This window comes from Apiospora aurea (genome assembly GCF_038362705.1).
Source record: "Apiospora aurea strain CBS 24483 chromosome Unknown utg000001l_segment0_segment0, whole genome shotgun sequence".
Lineage (NCBI taxonomy): Eukaryota > Fungi > Ascomycota > Sordariomycetes > Amphisphaeriales > Apiosporaceae > Apiospora > Apiospora aurea.
The window spans coordinates 3,519,026-3,538,235 of record NW_027117388.1 but is presented as its reverse complement, the minus strand read 5'-3'; the positions used below and the strand labels follow the sequence as shown (position 1 = coordinate 3,538,235).

Below are 19,210 nucleotides of genomic sequence, written 5' to 3'. Positions count from 1 at the left end.
CAGGTTGGCAACAAGGACGCTCTCTACCAGGCGTTCAGACAGTACTGTTGACTCCGTTCGCTATTCGCAGCCATTGGGAGCTTCCAGCATCGCCCCCATTCGGGTCAATCAATGAACGCACATGGTCGAATGTGGGAGTTATGTGACCTCCGGAGCCTCAAGTCGAGATTGCCGTGAACTGAGTTCCGACGAACGCCCTGGTATCGAGACATGTTCCATATTAGCCGCCAATCGTGTCGTGAACGTGGAGCTTTTACTACTGCCGGGACTTAATATAGTATCAATACCGGTTATATTGCCTCCGCATTGGAGAGCAATAATGAAGGGATCTTATAATGTCACGGAACTGCGGCATATCATTTCATTGTTGACCTTTAATACCCGGCCAGGCTCCTCGCTCTCTCCATTTATCGTCCTCTTACATTAACGTATACTGGAAGTACTGCTGCCTCCTACCCTCCACTAACTACACACTCGTCATTCGAAACAACTTGGCCATGAAGCGTCAACTCTTCGCCGCCATCTCGGCGCTCGCAGGCGCCGTCGCAGCAAGACCCGCTGCTGTGGGCGCCGCCACCGCTTGTGATCGCGCTACTCTGGTATCCATCTCGGACTCGTACGTCGCCGCTCAAGCAGCCGGGCAGCTCGAAACGCTCAAGGGCGTCGACGCCAACACCGTCTACACGCAGAACTTCAAGACGGCGACCCTGGCCAGCGGCCTGCTCTCGCAGTCCTTCAAGATCGACCACAACCGCAGCACCCACGACACCACACAGTGCGCCACCTACACGGAGCTGAGTATGCGCTGCTTCCACTTACTTCTTGTCTCCCCGATCTGCCCACTCCTCCCTGAATTCAGTCGCCCTTTCTCCCCTACAGGAATGGGAAGACAACACACACAGCTAACCCCCAACCAACCCCCGCAGTCATCGCCGATGCCCAGAACCCCCCACGTCGTCGCGACGCAAATCCGCCTCTCCCCCAACAGCACCGCCCCCACCATCAGCAAGATCGAGACCATCGTGACGAGCACGGGCGACTGGCTCTTCAACGCGCCCGCGACGCTGCGGTACGCCTCCCAGGAGAGCTGGGGCGAGATCCCCGAGGCGCAGCGTGACGCGCGCGACGTCATCCAGGCCGCCGCCGACGCCTACCTCGACCTCTTCAACGACAAGTCGATCAAGGTGCCCTGGGGCAGCCCCTGCGCCCGGCTCGAGGGCGGCTCCTACGTCCAGCCCCGCTGCGACGTCGGCGTGCCCTCGGGCGTCCGGCAGACCAACCGCCGCTACGTCGTCGACGAGGTCACGGGCGCCGTCGACGTCTTCTTCGACTTTGCCGGCGCGGATCCCGACAGCCACGAGTTCCGCGTTGAAGGGGGCAAGCTTCGCTACGTGCATACCTTGACTGTGATGCATTGATGTGGGGACAGCGAAAGGTATGGGAAAAGAAAATTGCCGGCAGCATGGTCTCGGGTAGGTATGGGATGGTCAGGCACGGGATATTCCACTTCTTACACGGCACCAAAGTTGTCAGAGCAGTTAAGCACCACGGATTGTTCATCGCTAGTCTCCCTTTCAGCTATATCTACAAAGCAACAATTGTACCAGAACATGGTAACCTCATCTCAAATCTCAGAGGTTTAAATCATCCACTATGGACCCCTTTGGAGGTGTCTGGCTCTACCATTGGACGTGGCTGGCCAAACCAGCAAGAGCAGCAGCCACCAATCATTGTCCATGCTGACCAGATGCATTGACTACTGCAACCTGAGCATCCTCCTCATCTTCCATCTGCTCCTAGCACGTCTCCAGTGCTGTTTCTAAGAACAGTGCCCGGTTCAAAGATGTATGACAAAGGTAGAGTGCCCGTTTTTGCCTTCTGTTGGGAGTCTGTACACTCGATTCTGTAAGACAAGGCCAAGTCATTGATAGTGATTTTGAGTCGGAAATTTATCATGTAGAGGCGATCAGCTGTTCGTTTTCCGTTGTTCGTCTTGCGTCTTTTGACGTTGGTCAGTTTTGTGAGTCTCATCAGATGTCGTATTGGCTCCAGCTCGATTGAGAACTCGGCTGTTTCCAGTAACTCGGCATCTGGATCTTTGGTTAGTTTTGTTTGGAGATTGGCATGGAAAGGCCAACAGTAAGTGGCCCGACTCAGGGGCGCGGCACGTGTACGTACCTGCATTCACTGGATCACTATCGCGATAGTTGTCTTCACAAGCCGTCTCCGAGATGTAGATAGCCTGGCATAGGATGGTTCTTGAGTTGTCTTCCTCAACGGATATGTGGAGATCGTACGTCTTGGTGAGGCCATTGGCAGGTATCAAGGAGCCCTGGTGAATGTAAGCAAACGTGATGAGCGAAGTCCCTGGAGTGGTCCGCTTTCGCTAAAACGTACCTTCTTGATCACCCACTCCAAGCAATTCTTAACATAATTGCGTCCCCACTCGTCGACATCTGGCTTTATACCTTTGTGGTATCTCTTCCGCGGTTCGTATGCCATGTGTCTCTTGATACCAACACTGTAGCGGCTGATTCTGTCCGCTTGGTACTGCTCCTTGTTGGCCCATATCATTGCCCCTTCTACGACTGCCCACTGACTGTTGTCAAGTTAACTTAGATTCTTCCATGGAGATAAATTCGTCAGGTCTTCCTACCATTTGGGGGAAATACGACGTCGACGCCATAAGATCTACACTCGTAGATAATAACCTCGCGTAGGTAAAGTGACTCGGAGAATCCACCGACGAGCACTATCATCTGTGTATTGTTAGTGGCACAACGAGACTACCAAACCCCAACTTGATGCCTACCTTGACCTTGTGGCCCAGTTGAATGACTTGGTCTAACTGCTCTTTGAGGAGAGCCCAAACCTGATTGCAAGCTGCATTGAATACCGATCTGATCTCATGTCTGGGTCCGATGTTAGCTAGTATACACACACTTGGATAGGATCTCATCATATCACTTACTCATTGATACAATAGTACCCAAGATCACAGTCGTCATCCTCTGCAAATTTGGCCAGATCTACACTTCGAGCCTCTCGAAACTTGAACGGCACCCAAAGGTCAATCACTTGACCTTTCTTGATGTTCTTCTTGTGATCTTTGCCAAACTCAAACGTAGCCAGATCAATCTTGTTCTGCAGTGAAGGGTTGTCGTGTAGCTTAAGGCCGGGCCGCATGCTGCGCTTGACATCCTTTGTCAATTGGGTTTTGAATCCTTGATCGAGATTCGTTGAACCACATGAGATTCCTATGTATCTTCAAGTCAATATGGAAATTGAAGTTGAAGAGGGGGTCACGGTTTACCTGTGCTAGGTGCCAGTTCAAAAAGTCTGGAGGCTCCTAGGCGGTATGGGACGGTATCCTAAATATCGTCAGTTACCTCTCAAGGGCGCTTCAAATGGACAGGATTGTTAGTATTACTTACCGTAGTACCACCACCAATATCACCCATGAGGACGCAATCGTCTGTCTGCCCAACAAGTAAGTAACAGTGTGGAGGTAAAGGAGGAACACTGATCGTAACCGACCTCAAATTCGACATCCCGGCTTGTCTCCCGCACATACGCCATGCCAGCTTCTGTTTCTGATACGGTTCGTCGAATTTGCCCGATAGGCAACCCTGATGATTGCGAGGCTATGTCGACGGCGCCGTACATTTTTCGCACAGCCATGGGAGACCAAGCATTAGGCAGCGTCAGGATCAGCTCAATGTCATCACGCTCATCCAACATATAGTTGGTGCGCATGAAATCAAGCGAATGGGCGAAGACATGGTGTAGGTAGTCGGCAATTATATCGACTTCTCCCTTGGGAGTCTGCAAGGCCTCCATGCGCTGTCGGACCTCGCCTCGGAGACCAGCTGTGCTCTCGCTGGTGTCCAGGAGCAACTTGAAGCGTTCGATGATGACGCCAGGGTTTCTTCTCCACAGGGGGCTCTTGATAGTGGTGAGGGCATCCCAGCCAATCTTGACAGAGCCATCAGTCAGGTCGTAGCGTATGACGGAGGGGATCTCGCTGGTGGCTTTCAGTCGACTCGCGCCTTCTTCTGGTGTCTCACAAGGCCATTTGTTAACATGCACTATCTTCCCTTTTCGCAAGACCGGAATGGAGTCGGATGGAAGGCAAAAGACAATGCTGGTTGTGGTGGTTCCAAAGTCAAGCGCAGCTCTCCAGCGCTTAGGCACGTAGCCATCGACGTTGGTGTTACCATTGGAGCCCATGGCCATGCTGTATTGTTGGGGCTGGTGGGTGTTACTTTGAATGAAGTTCCTGGCGACGGGGCGTATGCGTCGCCGACTCGAAATTCAAGTTCAAGTTCAACCCAAGAAGCTGCTGACAAGAGAGTTGTGTGTCGGCGATGGTGGGCGCGACAGGCAGACGTGCGTGAAGCAAACAGATTGATGCCACTAACAAGGGTCTCTCTCGGCGAGGCATACATATAGGTAGGTAGGTACATACAGATAGGTACACCTGAGGCATCGGCTGGAACCCAGAACAATTGAATGCTTGAAGCGCACCTGCATCAGATGGAATCATTGCCTGGTGCAACAGAAAATTAGTGTGTGACTGAAAGCCGTCCAATTAGAACGACTGGTCATATTTCGCACCTTCCATCACTTGCTACCCAAACACGCACATACACATTCGGCAGATCGGCGGAGCACTCACTAGATGTTGATAAGGGGAATTGCCTAGGCAGACTTCACCAACCAGGAAAATCTATCAATTTGGTTCATTCATGTATCAATCCGTGTTCACTTTGGTAAGGTGTTGATGCCTACTTACATTGCATTCATGAACCTGCCAATGGGATAGGAACCGGGTTGGTTGGCATCAGCTGGCTCTTTCTCTCCGTTCTCTTTCTCTTGCCACCAAACAAACAAACAAACAGGACGCGTCTCCCTGCCTGCCTGCCTGCCTTTGCAGTAAGTCTATCTGCAGGTGCGGTGCCATGGGTCAATCCTACCTTATGTAGGCCAATACCTATATTTTTCTCAGCAAACAGACGAAACCTACACGGTGCCCTGCATCTTCGTGGCGCATCCAAGACACCCTCCGCGTTCGTGGTCGATCCAACTTTGAACGGCCCGGCCTTGCGGCCCTCAATCTGGACACCTATCGATCTCAACATCAGAGATAAATCGCATACCTACAGGCAGCAACAGCAACGAAAGAACCGGCTGTTTGCTTCATGCACTTGTCGATGCCCCTCCTTCACCTGTTCATCGATTGATCTCATCCGAAGTTACATTGAACTGAAGGCTGTCCATCAAATCAGTTGGTAGCGTCTACGGCAATCGGTTTGCTCACGCTCCGTCCCCTCCCGCTTCATCCAAGGTTGTCACTGTACTACCTAGCAAGCACCTCCCAGCCATTTTTAGGTGTAACACGCGCGCCACAGCCACCATGGTGGTTGCAGCATGGAGCCCCGACGACATCCAACGTCTGCTCTTTTCTCTCAATGTCTCGGTGGGCAGAATTCGACAATGGTGGCCTTATGAAGACAACAGTTGCGAAAAGTCTTCTCCGAAACACAGGAAGATAGGCATATCTCGAGCTTGCGACCATCTAACCACAATCTTTCCTGCCTACTCGGCTGCTCAGATACGCAGAAAAATGCAGTGGCTATGGACAAACTTTGGCCCCGATGATGGCGATCATGAGCCCGACGCTCTGTACATGCAAGGCGCTTGGGACAAGACTCTACCGCGCCTGGAAGGTGAGTTTCCTGATATCTGGAATCGCGTTAATCAAGATGTACGCGATAACAGTGAGTGAGTACCATTATCCCCAAAGACCGTCTGGCACCAAATGCCCTCTTGTCACTAATCCAGCCCTTTTTGCATAGACGACTTTTGGCACGAACCCAAGAGCCGGGTCTGGAGGGGAATGACCAACAAATGGAGATTCCCGAAAACGATGAACCTATCAAATGCAGATGCGGCTTTAGTCATGTTCTGGGTGGCACGATCCTATGCACGAACCCGGATTGCTCGTTCTGGCAGCACGTAGTGTGCTACTATGGAGCGGACGATGTCACCGTGGCCCCCGACGACCACTTGTGTGACCAGTGCCAAACCCATGGGAACTTAGAAAGAGAACATGAGATGATGCAGAGTTCTGAGGAATTTTTGGCCCCCGATCTGGGTGCCCCTTCGAATTTGGATGACAATATCGACGGACGCTTTACTTTTGAATCTCATCCTGAACAACGCTTGGTTGCCCATCCCGATTCTCGAAACGCCTCGACTTTCACCCCTCATACAGAAGAACGGCCGAATTCCTCTCCTGGTGGCCAAGGACCGACGAAATCTAGGCCTGGTTTCCAGGAACCGCAGATCTCTGGTGAAGATGTCGAGCACGATGTGCCACTGCAACCGCCAAGGGCCGGTTGGTCTCAGATACATGCTATCTCACCACTACCTAACGCCCATACTAGTTTCGGAGGATCACTTATCTCATTCGAACGTCAATACGCTACGGCAGATATACAATGGGCTCCGGACTCTAATGAGATACAATCTCATTTCAAGAAGATTTCACTTCAATGGTTCAATATTTCGAAGTCCCTGATAAGAGAAAAGTTCCTTCTCGCCGAGGTGCCTGTGGTGAAATATCTCACAGAGCAGATGAACTTATCATCGCGCTTTGCATATCCCCAGAAGCCGAGTTCCGAGCCACCGTCACAACGGGAGACTGAAAGATGATTGCGAGCCATGCTGGGTGTTTGCGCTGTTGACTGGAGTTTCTATCCTGGCCAAAACATGGGAGATCAAATCGCGAGTGACGAATTGTTACTCATGTCTCATTTCAATGCCGAGCTTAATTTAGTCTTGGCACACTCCATCCATACAGAACTCTCTGTCAGATGCAAGTATATTCGGCATACACTACTATTGCAAACATGCTTGACTTGCTAACTTTTTATTTCTACAGGTAGTCCAGAGGCGCTACAAGACCTGCACTTTGAAATAACCCAGAGCCTAGCCTCAGGCTCAAACAAGGGTTTTGCGAACACCTTTCTAGAAGCCGTAAGCTTGCGTTGTAAGTTGATGCATGGATTATCGGTTTCTTGAGCTCGCTAATGTCTGTCTTTCTCACGATAAAGGTAGCAGAGGGGCTTTTCGCATACTGTATTGCGAGGCAGTCACCAGGATGTTGGGCGACCCCGAAAGTGGCTTGCCGCGAGCGCTTGATTGCGCAGCCAGGATTTACTCGGAAAGATTCTTTGACAGGATTGCACCATTCCTGGCGTTTGGAGAAAGTCGAGCCCCTCTTAGGTTTGCTCCGCCCAACATCGGCACAATGGTTGAGGGCGAGAGTCCATGGCGGGTCTCGGAACTGACAGATGTATTCAGCCAGCTGCTCCGGCTGAAATTGCAAATATCTCTTTCTCACAACAAATATGAGCTGTGGTTTCCGGAGAAGAGTTCCGTCGAGGATTCGTACCGTCTGAAGGGCTTGCTTGTCCTCCCAAACGACAATGATACCCCAAGAAGGATAGTGTACTGCCTCTGCCCGGCTATTCTTGAGCATGACACACCAAACGCTCTAGAGCGCGGGACAATCGATATATCCCAATGCCATGATTCGTTCGTGCGGCTAACGGAACAAGAGAGGGACCGGGCACAGGTTGTCTGCCCAGCAAAAGTACTTTACGAAATTATTTTCACATAGAGAATTTGCGTAGCTTTTTCGAGGGTTAACATATCACGTCTAGTACACTCAGCTAGCTAATTACAAATATACAACGCCGTTTGATAATTTCAGATAAAATCAAGCCAATAGACTTTTCTAACTGCTGCGAATCTATGTTCAGCGAGAGGCGTTTTCCTTGTGTACTGTAGTGGTTAGATTGGGGGGGGGTATTTCCCGTTATGGGAGTGAACCAGCCCCAGCTTCGCTTCGTAAATTCAGCATGCCTGTCAGGCATGGACAATAACTTGACCTCTGATGGATGGGCTATATGTATGGTATGTGGAGACCGGAAAATGCTCCAATACTTTTTTCGTTTCTTTCTTTTTTTCTCCCTTTCCCGTCTTTTGGGCGCCTTTAGAAGAAAATGGTAAATTTTTATCCGGAAGATACGTTTTACTCGACACTTTAAGTGAAACTCATTCTTTTAGTAGAACAAAGATTTCTCATATTTCCATATAAGTATAATTTGATCTGTTACTCCTTTCTGATGACCCCCATGAATAGAACATGGACTTTGCAACGAAACGTCGATGGATACGATCTAGCCCGGCCTGGAGCTTGCTCACGTACTGGCGTCTGTGGCGTAGAATAGCAATTGCGCCATGTGACCCATATGTGACTATACCAAAATATGATGTTGTAAATGGCGAGTTGGCGAGGAGAAGGCTGAGGATCAGGTGGCTCTCCTGGGGTTTCGATCGACCCCCTGAAGCTCTTCGAGCTGTGGGGCCGCTTCTTTCCCGCTGCCCGGCGCACGAGTCGCTCTGAACATAGATGGCCGGATTCTAGGTCCTGTATTGGAAGAGACCATGGTAGTCTAGCGATCTTAGAATGGTCTGGGTTCGGTGCAATGATGAGGCAAGAAAGACTACACGCAGGGAGACAAAAACAGAGGTCAACGCCCCCAAAAAGGCATGATGCCGATCGTAGTGACCGGGCGGCACGGATTAATAGTGGATATAGCCAGGTAACAAAGCCGGTCCCTCGGTAGATCCGTGGTGGGTTCACCGCGATGAGGCTATTCTTTCCTGACCAAGCAGTGGCCGCTTCTGGCTCATGGACCTCATAGGCCAACTGGCGAATGCACCGACAGAGACGCTTGCAAAAGATATTTCTTAGGAATATACCCTTTCCCCTTGGCCGTTGGCGCCAAATTTAGAACTATCAAGAACCAAGCACATGCACGCGTAGCGTCCGGTGAGGCGGTAAGAAGCGGCAAGCCAAGCTCCAGACGCCGGCCTGACTATGTCGATCTCATTGGCGCAAGGCAGGCGATAATTATATTTCTTTTTGCCTTCTACGCTCGGAGCCTATTTTAGTGACTGTCGATCACTTTCCGGAGCCTCGGGCTCGCATCATTCCCGAAGCAGGAAGAGCTTTGGGGTCCAGAATTTATCCGTAGAATTGCCATGAATTAGTATACGGAGCAAGATCTCATAGTGCCGTCATACTGGGAGAAAACTCGCCCGTCGGCGGTTGATCTGACTACGGCACGACTCCATTTCGGTCTGTGGTGGACGAACTAATAAGCTTTGGACCTAACCTCGAGCTAGCGAGCGGTCGGGCCACTACAGGGACAAAAATAGAGAGAGAGACAGAGCGAGAGAGCGAAGAAAGAAAAAAAACCCACGGGCGGGTTCCTGCATAGATTGATTCTCGTCTAGTGTTAGTCGAAGTCGGTACAAGGTACTTAGCTCTGCATCTCCTCCATCGCATCAGTGTGAACCAGGATGATGATCAATCTAGAAAAAAATGCCGTGCTAGCATCACCATGTACCATGCCGTCTCTTTGTTTGGTTGTCAGACACCAACATACATGCCCTACAGAAATCCATTGTTGGGCAGTCGTCCACCTTGAATGGCTTTGGCAAAAATTTGCTGCATTGTTTTAATATGGATCGCATCGCGTCGCGTCGCGTCGCCCATGTTTGAATGCTTGGCTCTATCCTCGTATCGCTAGAGTGGACGTCTAAGGAAAGAAGAAAGTAAGACGCCTCGAGCCCTGAAAAAGCAAAGATGACAATTTGACTTGACGTAACCATGCCATTCAATCAATTGTCAAACCCCGACTTTCTCCTGGCAGCATTCAATAACCTGGCCAGCCATTCCGCTATGGCTTGCATCTACTGTAGGCAGGTTTTATTAGGTGAGTCGGAACAGGGTCCGCAGCCATGCCGCGCACTGCACTGCTTGAATACCGGGCGGTTGCTGGGCGCGGGCTACCCGAGCTAAGGCCCGCTGGAGGCAGATGTGCCTGATTAGCCCCTGCACCGGTTTCGACGCCGTTGCTCCTTCGGGTTACGTCCCCTGCTCGAACTGCATGGCCTAGTTGATGATGCATCGTGGACACAGAGTCATGGCGACCGCATCGTCAACACGAACTGCCAACCGACTAAACAACACATTGACATTTCCACCGAGGCTGCGGCCCAATGTGCCCCACGAACGGCTGGCTGGCTGACGAATGCAGAGGGTCTGCTGGGGGTTGGCTCGCATCACCGGCAGCATCAGAGGTCGCGACAGAGGCGTATATAAACTCGCCTGTCCTCCCCCGAGCTCAGTGTTTTTGCTCCTCATCCTCTCCAAGACAAGCAGGCTTCGCCCTCCACTCTCGCTTCTTTCTTACATTCGCTAATTCTTATCAACTCCTTTCCTCGACACAAGATGCGCTCTGCCATCGTCCTCGGCGCCGCCGCGGCGCTCGTCGCCGCCTCTCCGGCACCCCAGGCTCTTGACTTCGCCGCGATCCAAAATGCCCCGGCCCCGACCGGCCCTGTCCCCGGCGTTGCCTCGCAATCAAAAGTCTACAATGCTGCTGCCGCTTCCTCCAGCGCCACCGCCGCTGTGACCGCCGCCGCTTCCGCTTCTGCTACCGCTGCTGAAAAGCGCAGCCTGGACGAGCGCAGGCTGAGCGAGCGTAGCCTAGACAACCGTACGTTCTGCTGGTGGTTCTGGTGCCCCAGCCCCCCGGTTGCTCAAAGCCCTTCAAACGGTGGGTACGGGAATAGCCAGCCCCTTCCCACTGGCTACGGTTCTTACCCGACAGCAACAACGGCTACGGTGGTCCAGACTACCACTCCCGCCACCAGCGCCGCTTCCTCTCCGGCACCCACCACCACCGGCCTCGTCCCCTCTACCTGCACTCCCACTGGCACCTGGTCCAACACTTTTGTCTTCACCACTGCCACCGGGTGCGCCAAGCCGTTCGAGGAGGGCACTTACTGTGGCTTCATCAACCCCGAGGACCCTTGCGCTCCTCAGCCCGATGGCTACGGCCCCGTTGCCAAGCCTGATACTGCTGCTGGCTTCGTTACCGACCCTGCTCTCCACGCGATCGCCAAGAACGCCCAGGACCCCAAGGGCTATGCTGCCACTTTCAAGGACCTGACGGCCGCTGTCAACGCCAACACCTACCTCGGTGTTGATACCCTGAAGAGCTACGATGTCGCTGGATGCGCCGCCAAGTGTGATACGATCGAGCTCTGCACCAGCTTCAACATCTTCATGGAGCGTGACCCTGCGTGGAACAGCGACCAGTGCTCTTGCTCCCTGCCCAACTCCATCACCAACTACAAGTGCTCGTACTGGGGATCCGGTGTCACTCCCGAGGCTGCCAACAACAATGGCCAGACTCGCGGCGACGGTTTTCAGGTCGTCATCACCGGCTCCAACGGCTACAGCAAGACAAACACCACCACGCCCGAGACTCCCTCCGGCTGCACCAAGCCCACCAAGTGCGGCAACGTCCACGACCATCCCCGCACCTGCATCGGCCAGCACTTCTTCCCCGGTCCCTTTGACATCTCTCTCTGCGCCAACTACGCCAAGGCCCAGAACGCCAAGAACGTCGCTTCGAGCGCCTGGGCCAAGTGGTCGAGCTACTTAGGCTACAACCCTGGCAAGTGCAACTTCTTTAACGGCTTCATGATCAAGGAGAACGGTGTCGCCAAGGGCACCTACTGCAAGCTCTTCGCCCAGCAGTACGATAGCTCTGCTGCCACCTACCAGCCCGGCTGGCAGGGATCTATTCACTACGAGGTCGAATCCTCGTGGTCTTTCTGTTTGTAAAAACCGGGAATCGATCTTTAAGGGGAAATGCAAGACCCAGAGGGTATATAATACGGGGAAATAGTGCTGGAGTTAACTGATTTCATGATTAGGAGTGGCTTGGTCGTTTAAGTAATAAGGTAATACTCAGTTTAGTCTCCAAATTATTATCCAGTTGAATAAGAGAGAAAAAGATTACTGTATAATCTAATTCCTTACAATCATATTTAAAGTGGCTATAATTATTCGGCAAGTATCCTTCTAAGCCTTTAAACATCCAGTTGGAATATTGTCTTACCCCGAGCCCCAATATTTCTCCACATGCATTTATGTATCGCAACCCATCTGCTGCACGTAATTTCTTACAATCCAACATGCTTAGCCATGAAACCAAATGACTAGGTAGTGAGGTTACGAGTTTCCTTCCAGTTTTTTCTCCCCGGAAATCCGCAGCCCCGGGACTGTATCTAAATTGTCTTCGATGAACAGCTTGCTGTGGCTGAAGCTAAGCCACTAATAGAATCCTACGAAAAACCGAATGGGGTAGGTTATAGTGCTGAGTGGCGCTCGCTATCGGGTTTGGTATATTCTCTTCTTGTCTCGCGCTTTGGCCCCTTTCAAACAGTTTCTTCGTCAGCAATCAACCAAGCTACTTTTCTATAGATAGCCGTGAACTTTGTCTTGATTAGCTCAGCTCTTCTCTCTTAGCTACAGGCCATCTCCAAGCCAGACGAGTTGACTAAAAGCGCCACCGTAACGGCGACTAACCATCGCGGTAGCGGGAAATCTAGCTGTAGATCGCCCCCACTAATTTCCGGCAGTCACTTTAGACAAACCGAATAGGAGCGGCGCCGAGCCCGTTGCCCGGTGAGATTATTTGGAGTCCAGATGGACCTATCATAGACTCTCAAGTGTTGATCAGTTTGGTAGAGAGAGGAAACTGGCCCGCCAAGATCTCATACCCTCTCATCCGGATCGGCATACGTCATGAGTTCTGGCCCCCTTGCATCGATACCAAGGCAACAGGGGCCCAGGGGGGTAACCAACTGCACATTAGAGTACAGCCAACCGCATATACTTGCACCGGTTATGCATACAACAAGCTGGTCTTTGACGGTCTCGCTAAATGCAGCATATAGCGAATCATCTGGCTTAGATAACTAAGTCGCCTTCAGGACTGCTATCCCATTGTTACCGATGCTAGCATCATCCCGTACATTCAGAAATCCGTACCACCAAAGTCTTTTTCACACCAAGTGTGGGTGAGTTCTGATTAAAAAATGTCATCAGTCAACCACCGTCAAGGCAGATTGTGGCATTCTAGAGTATGCCGTCGAGCTATTCCGCACTTCTTTCGAAAGGCTACGCAATGTCAGCAACATCCTCTTCTCCATAACCTTTGAGCCTTTGCCAGTATCCATGATGGAGCAGTCGATGGCCCGAGGTGGCAATTCGCTGGGTCTAGACCCTTCCCAAGGTCCTCTGGTCGTGGTGATGGTCTATACGTCTTGAGACCAGCCAGAAGACGACGAGGTTGTATTTTGCGCAGGGCTTCTCAGTGGCAAACGGGACGAACAAGTCCGTCTACGAGATCTTTGCCGAGAACCCCGAGCGTGCTCGACGTTTCGGTAACGCCGTGAGACCTTTCACCGAGGGAACAGGCTTTGAACTCTCGCATGTGGTCAACAGTTATCCCTCGGTTGATCATGCAAGCGGTCGCATGGTAGACGTAAGCTGGAAGGCCCTGATCGTATCCCCTCGTACTTCAGCTAACCATCTTGAGCAGGTCGGTGGATCGCAAGGATTCGTGTCCATCGCCCTTGCCCGCCACTTCCCTACTATGGAATTCGTCGTTCAGGAATTTGCCGCCCGTCGTCGAATCGGCCAAGAGCGCTATTCCGGCAGACGTCTCCAACCGTGTGCAATTCATGGCACATGACTTCTTGACGGAACAGCCCGTCAAGGGGCGGATGTCTACTTCTTCCGATGGATCCTGCATAATTGGGCTGACAAGTACTGCACCAGGATCTTGCGGAATCGCATCCCGTCACTGAAGAAGGGCGCCAAGCTCGTGATCAACGACAATGTTCTCCCGGAGCCAGGTATCATCTCAAACTGGCAAGAGAATCGTCTCAGGTGAGGAGGACTTGAATGCGACCCCTATTTGCTGAGCATAACTAACTATCATGAACCCTACTAGATCCATGGACCTCACTGTCGGGCTGTTGGGTTACCAACGAACAGCGTTGCATTCCCGATTGATGCGGGGTTTGGAAAGACCGAAGATGTAGCTACTCGTTGCCTCGCAAAGCCCTAGTACCGAGGCCCTAGGCTTGGGGTCTGTAAACGATTTAATCTAGAAGAAAAATAAGGGGCTTTTGGTTTCGAACATAAGCCGTTGCACCCCCAGCGCTCACACTCCTCAACGCACAGGCTATTTTATATTAAAATCGAGATATTTCCTATGTTTTAAAACCTTTTTAATTAAATATAGAAAATAGTAAAAATTAAAGAAATATTAACGTAGTTTATTATTAAGTTAATTAACGTAATCCACGGTTTAATTAAATACACGGTTTAATTAAATACTTTTTAAAGCCTCGTATAACGAAATATAAATTAATTCTATTATAACGCATTTAATATATTAAAATTAATCGAAATCCTCCTCTTTAAATACTTTTATATTATTTCAATAAATACGCGAATTATACCCGGGCTCCCCGTAGATTCTATAGCGTCGCGGGCGCGTCTTAAGCCTTTTCGTACGACTATTACTCCGGCGCAATTTATCCTATAATTATTTATTAACGTTCCTTTAAAACTATAGGTTTTCTTTAATTTATATATAAAATAATCCTTTATCTTATAGCTATTTTTTTTATACGGCGGCGCCGGTTAAATATTTTATTTACCTTTTATAATATAATTATTTTACCCTTTAAAAAAGCGAGCTAATATATTATTTATATTATACCTTTCGTAATCTAATTAAATCTAATTAAAATCGATATCGGAGAGCTATTTTAATACCGTATAATATAGTTTTAAACGTATTTAATTTAAGATTAAGCCTTAATCGGGTTATTTAAAATTTTTAATTCCTAAGGAATAGGTAAGCCGGAAAACGTCCCCGGAGGTATTAAAATATATAGCTTTATATTTAATTATAAAATAATATATTCCGGATTATACGGGATAAATATTATCCCTCGAAAGCCTCCTTATATATTCGAAACGGTAAAAATCGCTTAGAACGCTTTTAAAAACGTTAATAGGAAATCTTCCTTTAAAATATAAGTAATATAACGTGGTTTACTACTACGCGACGTATATTATTTAACGACGCACTTTAATTTAATTCTAATATAATTAAACTTTAACGTATAATACCTCTATAATTATAATGCCTAATTAATCCTAAGAAGATCGAATAGTTTTAATAATTTAAGCGATCCGAAACGGACTAAATTAAATAAGTTAAAGAGTAATAGTAAAAGCTTAACGTGGTTTACTACTACGCGACGTATATCACTTAGCGACGCACTTTTTTTATTTCTCGATCTTTTTATATAAATTAATTTAATTATAACGTTTAAAATTAATTAAAACTACTCGTTATTCGATTCCTCGCTTAATTTTATATCTTTTTTATATATTCGCGTATTATAACCTATTTCGCCGTAGATATTATAGCGCCTTTTACCGGTCGCCCTCCGCTTCGACGAACCCTTATTTTTATTTTTATCGGGCGCTGAACGCTTTTTTTTTACCTTTTCGTCCTATAGCTGCTGAAATTTTTTAATAATTAAGGCTTTTTTAAGCTAGATTCGCGATTTTTTAGCTCTCCGGCGCTTAAAAAATACTAAATTAGCCTCCTTTAATATATATATTTTATCGCGTATAAGGGTTATTTTATAAGCTATTTTAATTATACCTTTCGTTATTTAGTTTACCGTATTTAAAATCGGCGTCGGAGAGCTTTTTTAATGGGTAAACACTTTTTTCTAATATAAATAGAGTGCTTAATTATTTATTAAAGGTTGGACGGCGTTTAAGGGTCGTAGGTACTGGCCGTCTCTAAACGGGATAGGTTAAGTGTAGGCGTTTAGAGACGCATATTTAGCTTATTAATTACCTCGTTAAGGTTATAAGGTACTAAATTAAATACGCTAAATCTAGATTTAATATTAGTTTCCGTAAAAACAGTAAAATACGCGGCTTTAAAAGCGATAAAAAACTTAAGCTTAATAATATAATTTATAAAAGCCTTAATAAATAACTCGATTTCTTTCGAATAAATACGTTTTAAAAGCGAATAAAGTATTATATTAAAAAATTAAAGTAAGTGTAATAAATAGGGGGGTATATTAATAATAATAATATCGTTATTTTAGTAATATACCTCGAATTCGGCCGAAATATAGCTTTCGTAGCCGTCGAGAATTAAGAGGCGGTAACGATTTTTCGTTTACGATTTAATATATTTATCGAAGTGTTTAATCTAGTTTAAACCTATTTTATTATTAGTTTAGCTATTAAAAGTCGGCTTAATTATTTAATCGCCCGGTAAATCGGTTTCGCGAGATTAATTCGCGAAGTAATATTAACTTTAAATAATTAAAAACAAGGGAATATATTAACTTTACGAATTAATATATTTAATCGCCGTTACTTATTCCTAATTATTAAACTAAACCGACTTCGCTTTTTTACGCCGCTCGGCGCGTATTACGACGAATATTAACCCGATTATACTTATTATAAAGCCGGTCTCGTCGAAATTTTAAATATTTTTATTAATAATCCCGTATTTCGCCTTTATATTCGCGACCAGTGTAAACTAAGCAGAAATAATTTTAAAATCCTTATAAAAAGCTTTTTAATAATCGTACCGACGATTTATTTTAATCTTTAAATCCGGATTACGGTTAATAAAACGCTTAACTTAATACTTATTAACGCGGTCGTTACCGCGCGACGCGATAAAAAAATTAGCTATATTTTTTTATATTAACGAAATCGGGAAGCATTCCTCGAATATTTAGATTAATTATATATTTTCGAAGTACCTCTTTTTTAATTAGATTTATTTTACGTTGTTTCGGTCGGATTTCGCGTTTTAAAGTTCGGCCGTAGATTCGATAGCGTAAAGTTAATTCGGGTATATTATAAATTTTTACTACTGCTCTTTAGCTTATTTAATTCGGTTCGTTTCGTGTTATTTAAATTATTAAAACTATCCGATTTTTTTGGGATTAATTAGGTATTATAATTATAAAGGTATTACGCGTTAAAGTTTAATTATATTAGAATTAAATTAAGGTGCGTCGCTAAGTAATATACGTCGCGTAGTAGTAAACCACGTTATAATATATTTAACTTAACTTTACGCTATCGAATTTACGGCCGAACTTTAAAACGCGAAATTTAACCGAAACGATATAAAATAAATCTAATTAAAAAAGAGGTACTTTATAAATATATAATTAATTTAAATATCTAAAGGATATTTCCTAATCTCGCTAATATAAAAAATATAACTAATCTCTTTACCGCGTCGCGCGGCGGCGACCGTATTAGTAAGCACTAAATTAAACGCTTTATCGATCGTAACCCGGATTTAAAAATTAAAATAAATCGTCGGTATAATTATTAAAGGGTTTTTTATAAAGATTTTAAAGTTATTTTTATTTAATTTACGCTAATCGCGAATATAAAGGTAAAATACAGGATCGTCGACGAAGATATTTAGAATTTCGATAAAATTAACTTTATAATAAGTATAATCGGGTTAACACTCGTCGTAATATACGTCGAATAGCGTAAAAAGGCGAAGTCGATTTAATTTAATAATTAAGAATAGGTAACGGCGATTAAATATATTAATTTATAAGGTTAATATATTCCGCCGTTTTTAATCATTTAAGGTTAATATTACTTCGCGAACTAGTCCCGCGAAACCGATTTACCGGGCGATTAAGTAATTAAGCCGATTTTTAATAATTAAATTAATAACGAAACAAGCTTAAACTAGATTAAGTACTTCGATAAATATATTAGATCGTAGACGAAAGGTCGCTACCGCTTTTTAATTCTCGACGGCTACGAGAGCTATATTTTAGCCGAATTTAAGGTATATTACTAGGATAATAATATTATTACTATTAATATACCTCCTTATTTATCGTATTTACTTTAACTTTTCGATATAATATTTTATTCGCCTTTAAAGCGTACTTATTCGAAAGAAATCGAGCTATTTATTAAGGCTTTTATAAACTATATTTTTAAGCTCGATGTGAAAGGTGCACGAATCTAAGTGGTAACGATGGGTAAGGGGGTAGTGAAAGGACAAAGCTAACGCTTGTCCTTCTATATTTCTAGGGGGCCTAGGTTTCTATATATATAGGGCGGCGGAGTAAAGCCGGAACCGGTACGTAAGCGCCCCGTTCCTTCTGCTCCTGTTACACTCGAATTCTTTATCGCCTTTAAAGCCGCGTATTTTATTATTTTTACGGAAATTAATATTAAATTTAAATTTAATATATTTAATTTAATACTTTATAACCTTAACGAGGTAATTAATAAGTTAAATATACGTCTCCGAACACTTATACTTAACTTATTCTGTTTAAAGACGGCTAATACCTACGACCTTTAAACGCCGTTTAACCCTTAATAAATAATTAAGCATTCTATTTATATTAAAAAGAGGGTTTTTACTTATTAAAAAAGCTCTTTAATATCGATTTTAAATACGGTAGATTAAATAGCGAAGGGTATAATTAAAATAACTTATAAAATAACCCTTATACGCGATAGGATATATATATTAAAGGAGGTTAATTTAGCACTTTTTAAGCGTTAAAGAGTTAAAAAGTCGCGAGTTTAGTTTAAAGGAGCTTTTATTATTAAAGAATTTTAATAATTATAAAACGAAAAGGTAAAAAGGAAGCGTTTAACGCCCGATAAAAATGAAAATAAGGGTTCGTCGAAACGGAGAGCGATTAATAAAAAACGCTATAATATTTATAGCGAAATAGGTTATAATGTATAAATATATAAAAGAATATAAAATTAAGTAAAAAATCGAATAGCGAGTAGTTTTAATTAATTTTAAGCGTTATAATTAAATTAATTTATTGTAACGAACGCTATCTAGGTTCCAAAGGAAACCTAGTAAGACGTACTGGGGTTTATGTTTGGCAATACGAGAGAGTATCTGAACGTGCGATAGAAGTCCACTCCTATCGATACAATGTGCAATAGCCGTAGGAATAAAAAGTGACTGAGGTGCGTAGACTTAAGGGGATTTACAATAGAGTCGTTAAGGCTGTTTGCCTTACTAATAGGTTAAATTAATGCTTAGATTAATTACTGAAGTAGAGAGTGTTTATATAAAATATATAGGGAACGTCCATCATTATATATCTAATCCCTCCTTTATTGATC

The 19,210-nt window shown here is 45.8% G+C and overlaps 5 protein-coding genes across 5 annotated transcripts; 4 read left to right on the top strand and 1 right to left on the bottom strand.

Moving 5' to 3' along the window:
* Nucleotides 1-497: 497 nt before the first annotated feature.
* On the top strand, nt 498-1,418 carry PG986_001090 (uncharacterized protein; the record flags this gene model as incomplete). Its single annotated transcript, XM_066837312.1, has 2 exons — nt 498-798; nt 880-1,418. The coding sequence occupies 2 exons, from the start codon at nt 498-500 to the stop codon at nt 1,416-1,418; spliced, it is 840 nt and encodes a 279-aa protein (XP_066706205.1).
* Nucleotides 1,419-1,779: 361 nt separating this feature from the next.
* PG986_001089 (uncharacterized protein) lies at nt 1,780-4,236 on the bottom strand (the record flags this gene model as incomplete). The annotated part of the gene is made up of 9 exons (XM_066837311.1): nt 1,780-2,090; nt 2,179-2,332; nt 2,398-2,595; nt 2,673-2,759; nt 2,813-2,912; nt 2,972-3,257; nt 3,314-3,371; nt 3,435-3,479; nt 3,538-4,236. The coding sequence occupies 9 exons, from the start codon at nt 4,234-4,236 to the stop codon at nt 1,780-1,782; spliced, it is 1,938 nt and encodes a 645-aa protein (XP_066706204.1).
* A 1,180-nt stretch (nt 4,237-5,416) lies between these two features.
* Nucleotides 5,417-6,717, top strand: PG986_001088 (uncharacterized protein; the record flags this gene model as incomplete). Its single annotated transcript, XM_066837310.1, has 2 exons — nt 5,417-5,784; nt 5,949-6,717. The coding sequence occupies 2 exons, from the start codon at nt 5,417-5,419 to the stop codon at nt 6,715-6,717; spliced, it is 1,137 nt and encodes a 378-aa protein (XP_066706203.1).
* A 3,655-nt stretch (nt 6,718-10,372) lies between these two features.
* Nucleotides 10,373-11,776, top strand: PG986_001087 (uncharacterized protein; the record flags this gene model as incomplete). The annotated part of the gene is made up of 1 exon (XM_066837309.1): nt 10,373-11,776. One exon carries the CDS (start codon nt 10,373-10,375, stop codon nt 11,774-11,776), a length of 1,404 nt encoding a protein of 467 aa, XP_066706202.1.
* Nucleotides 11,777-13,177: 1,401 nt separating this feature from the next.
* Nucleotides 13,178-13,895, top strand: PG986_001086 (uncharacterized protein; the record flags this gene model as incomplete). Its single annotated transcript, XM_066837308.1, has 3 exons — nt 13,178-13,252; nt 13,305-13,662; nt 13,711-13,895. 3 exons carry the CDS (start codon nt 13,178-13,180, stop codon nt 13,893-13,895), a joined length of 618 nt encoding a protein of 205 aa, XP_066706201.1.
* Between the last annotated feature and the right edge of the window lie 5,315 nt (nt 13,896-19,210).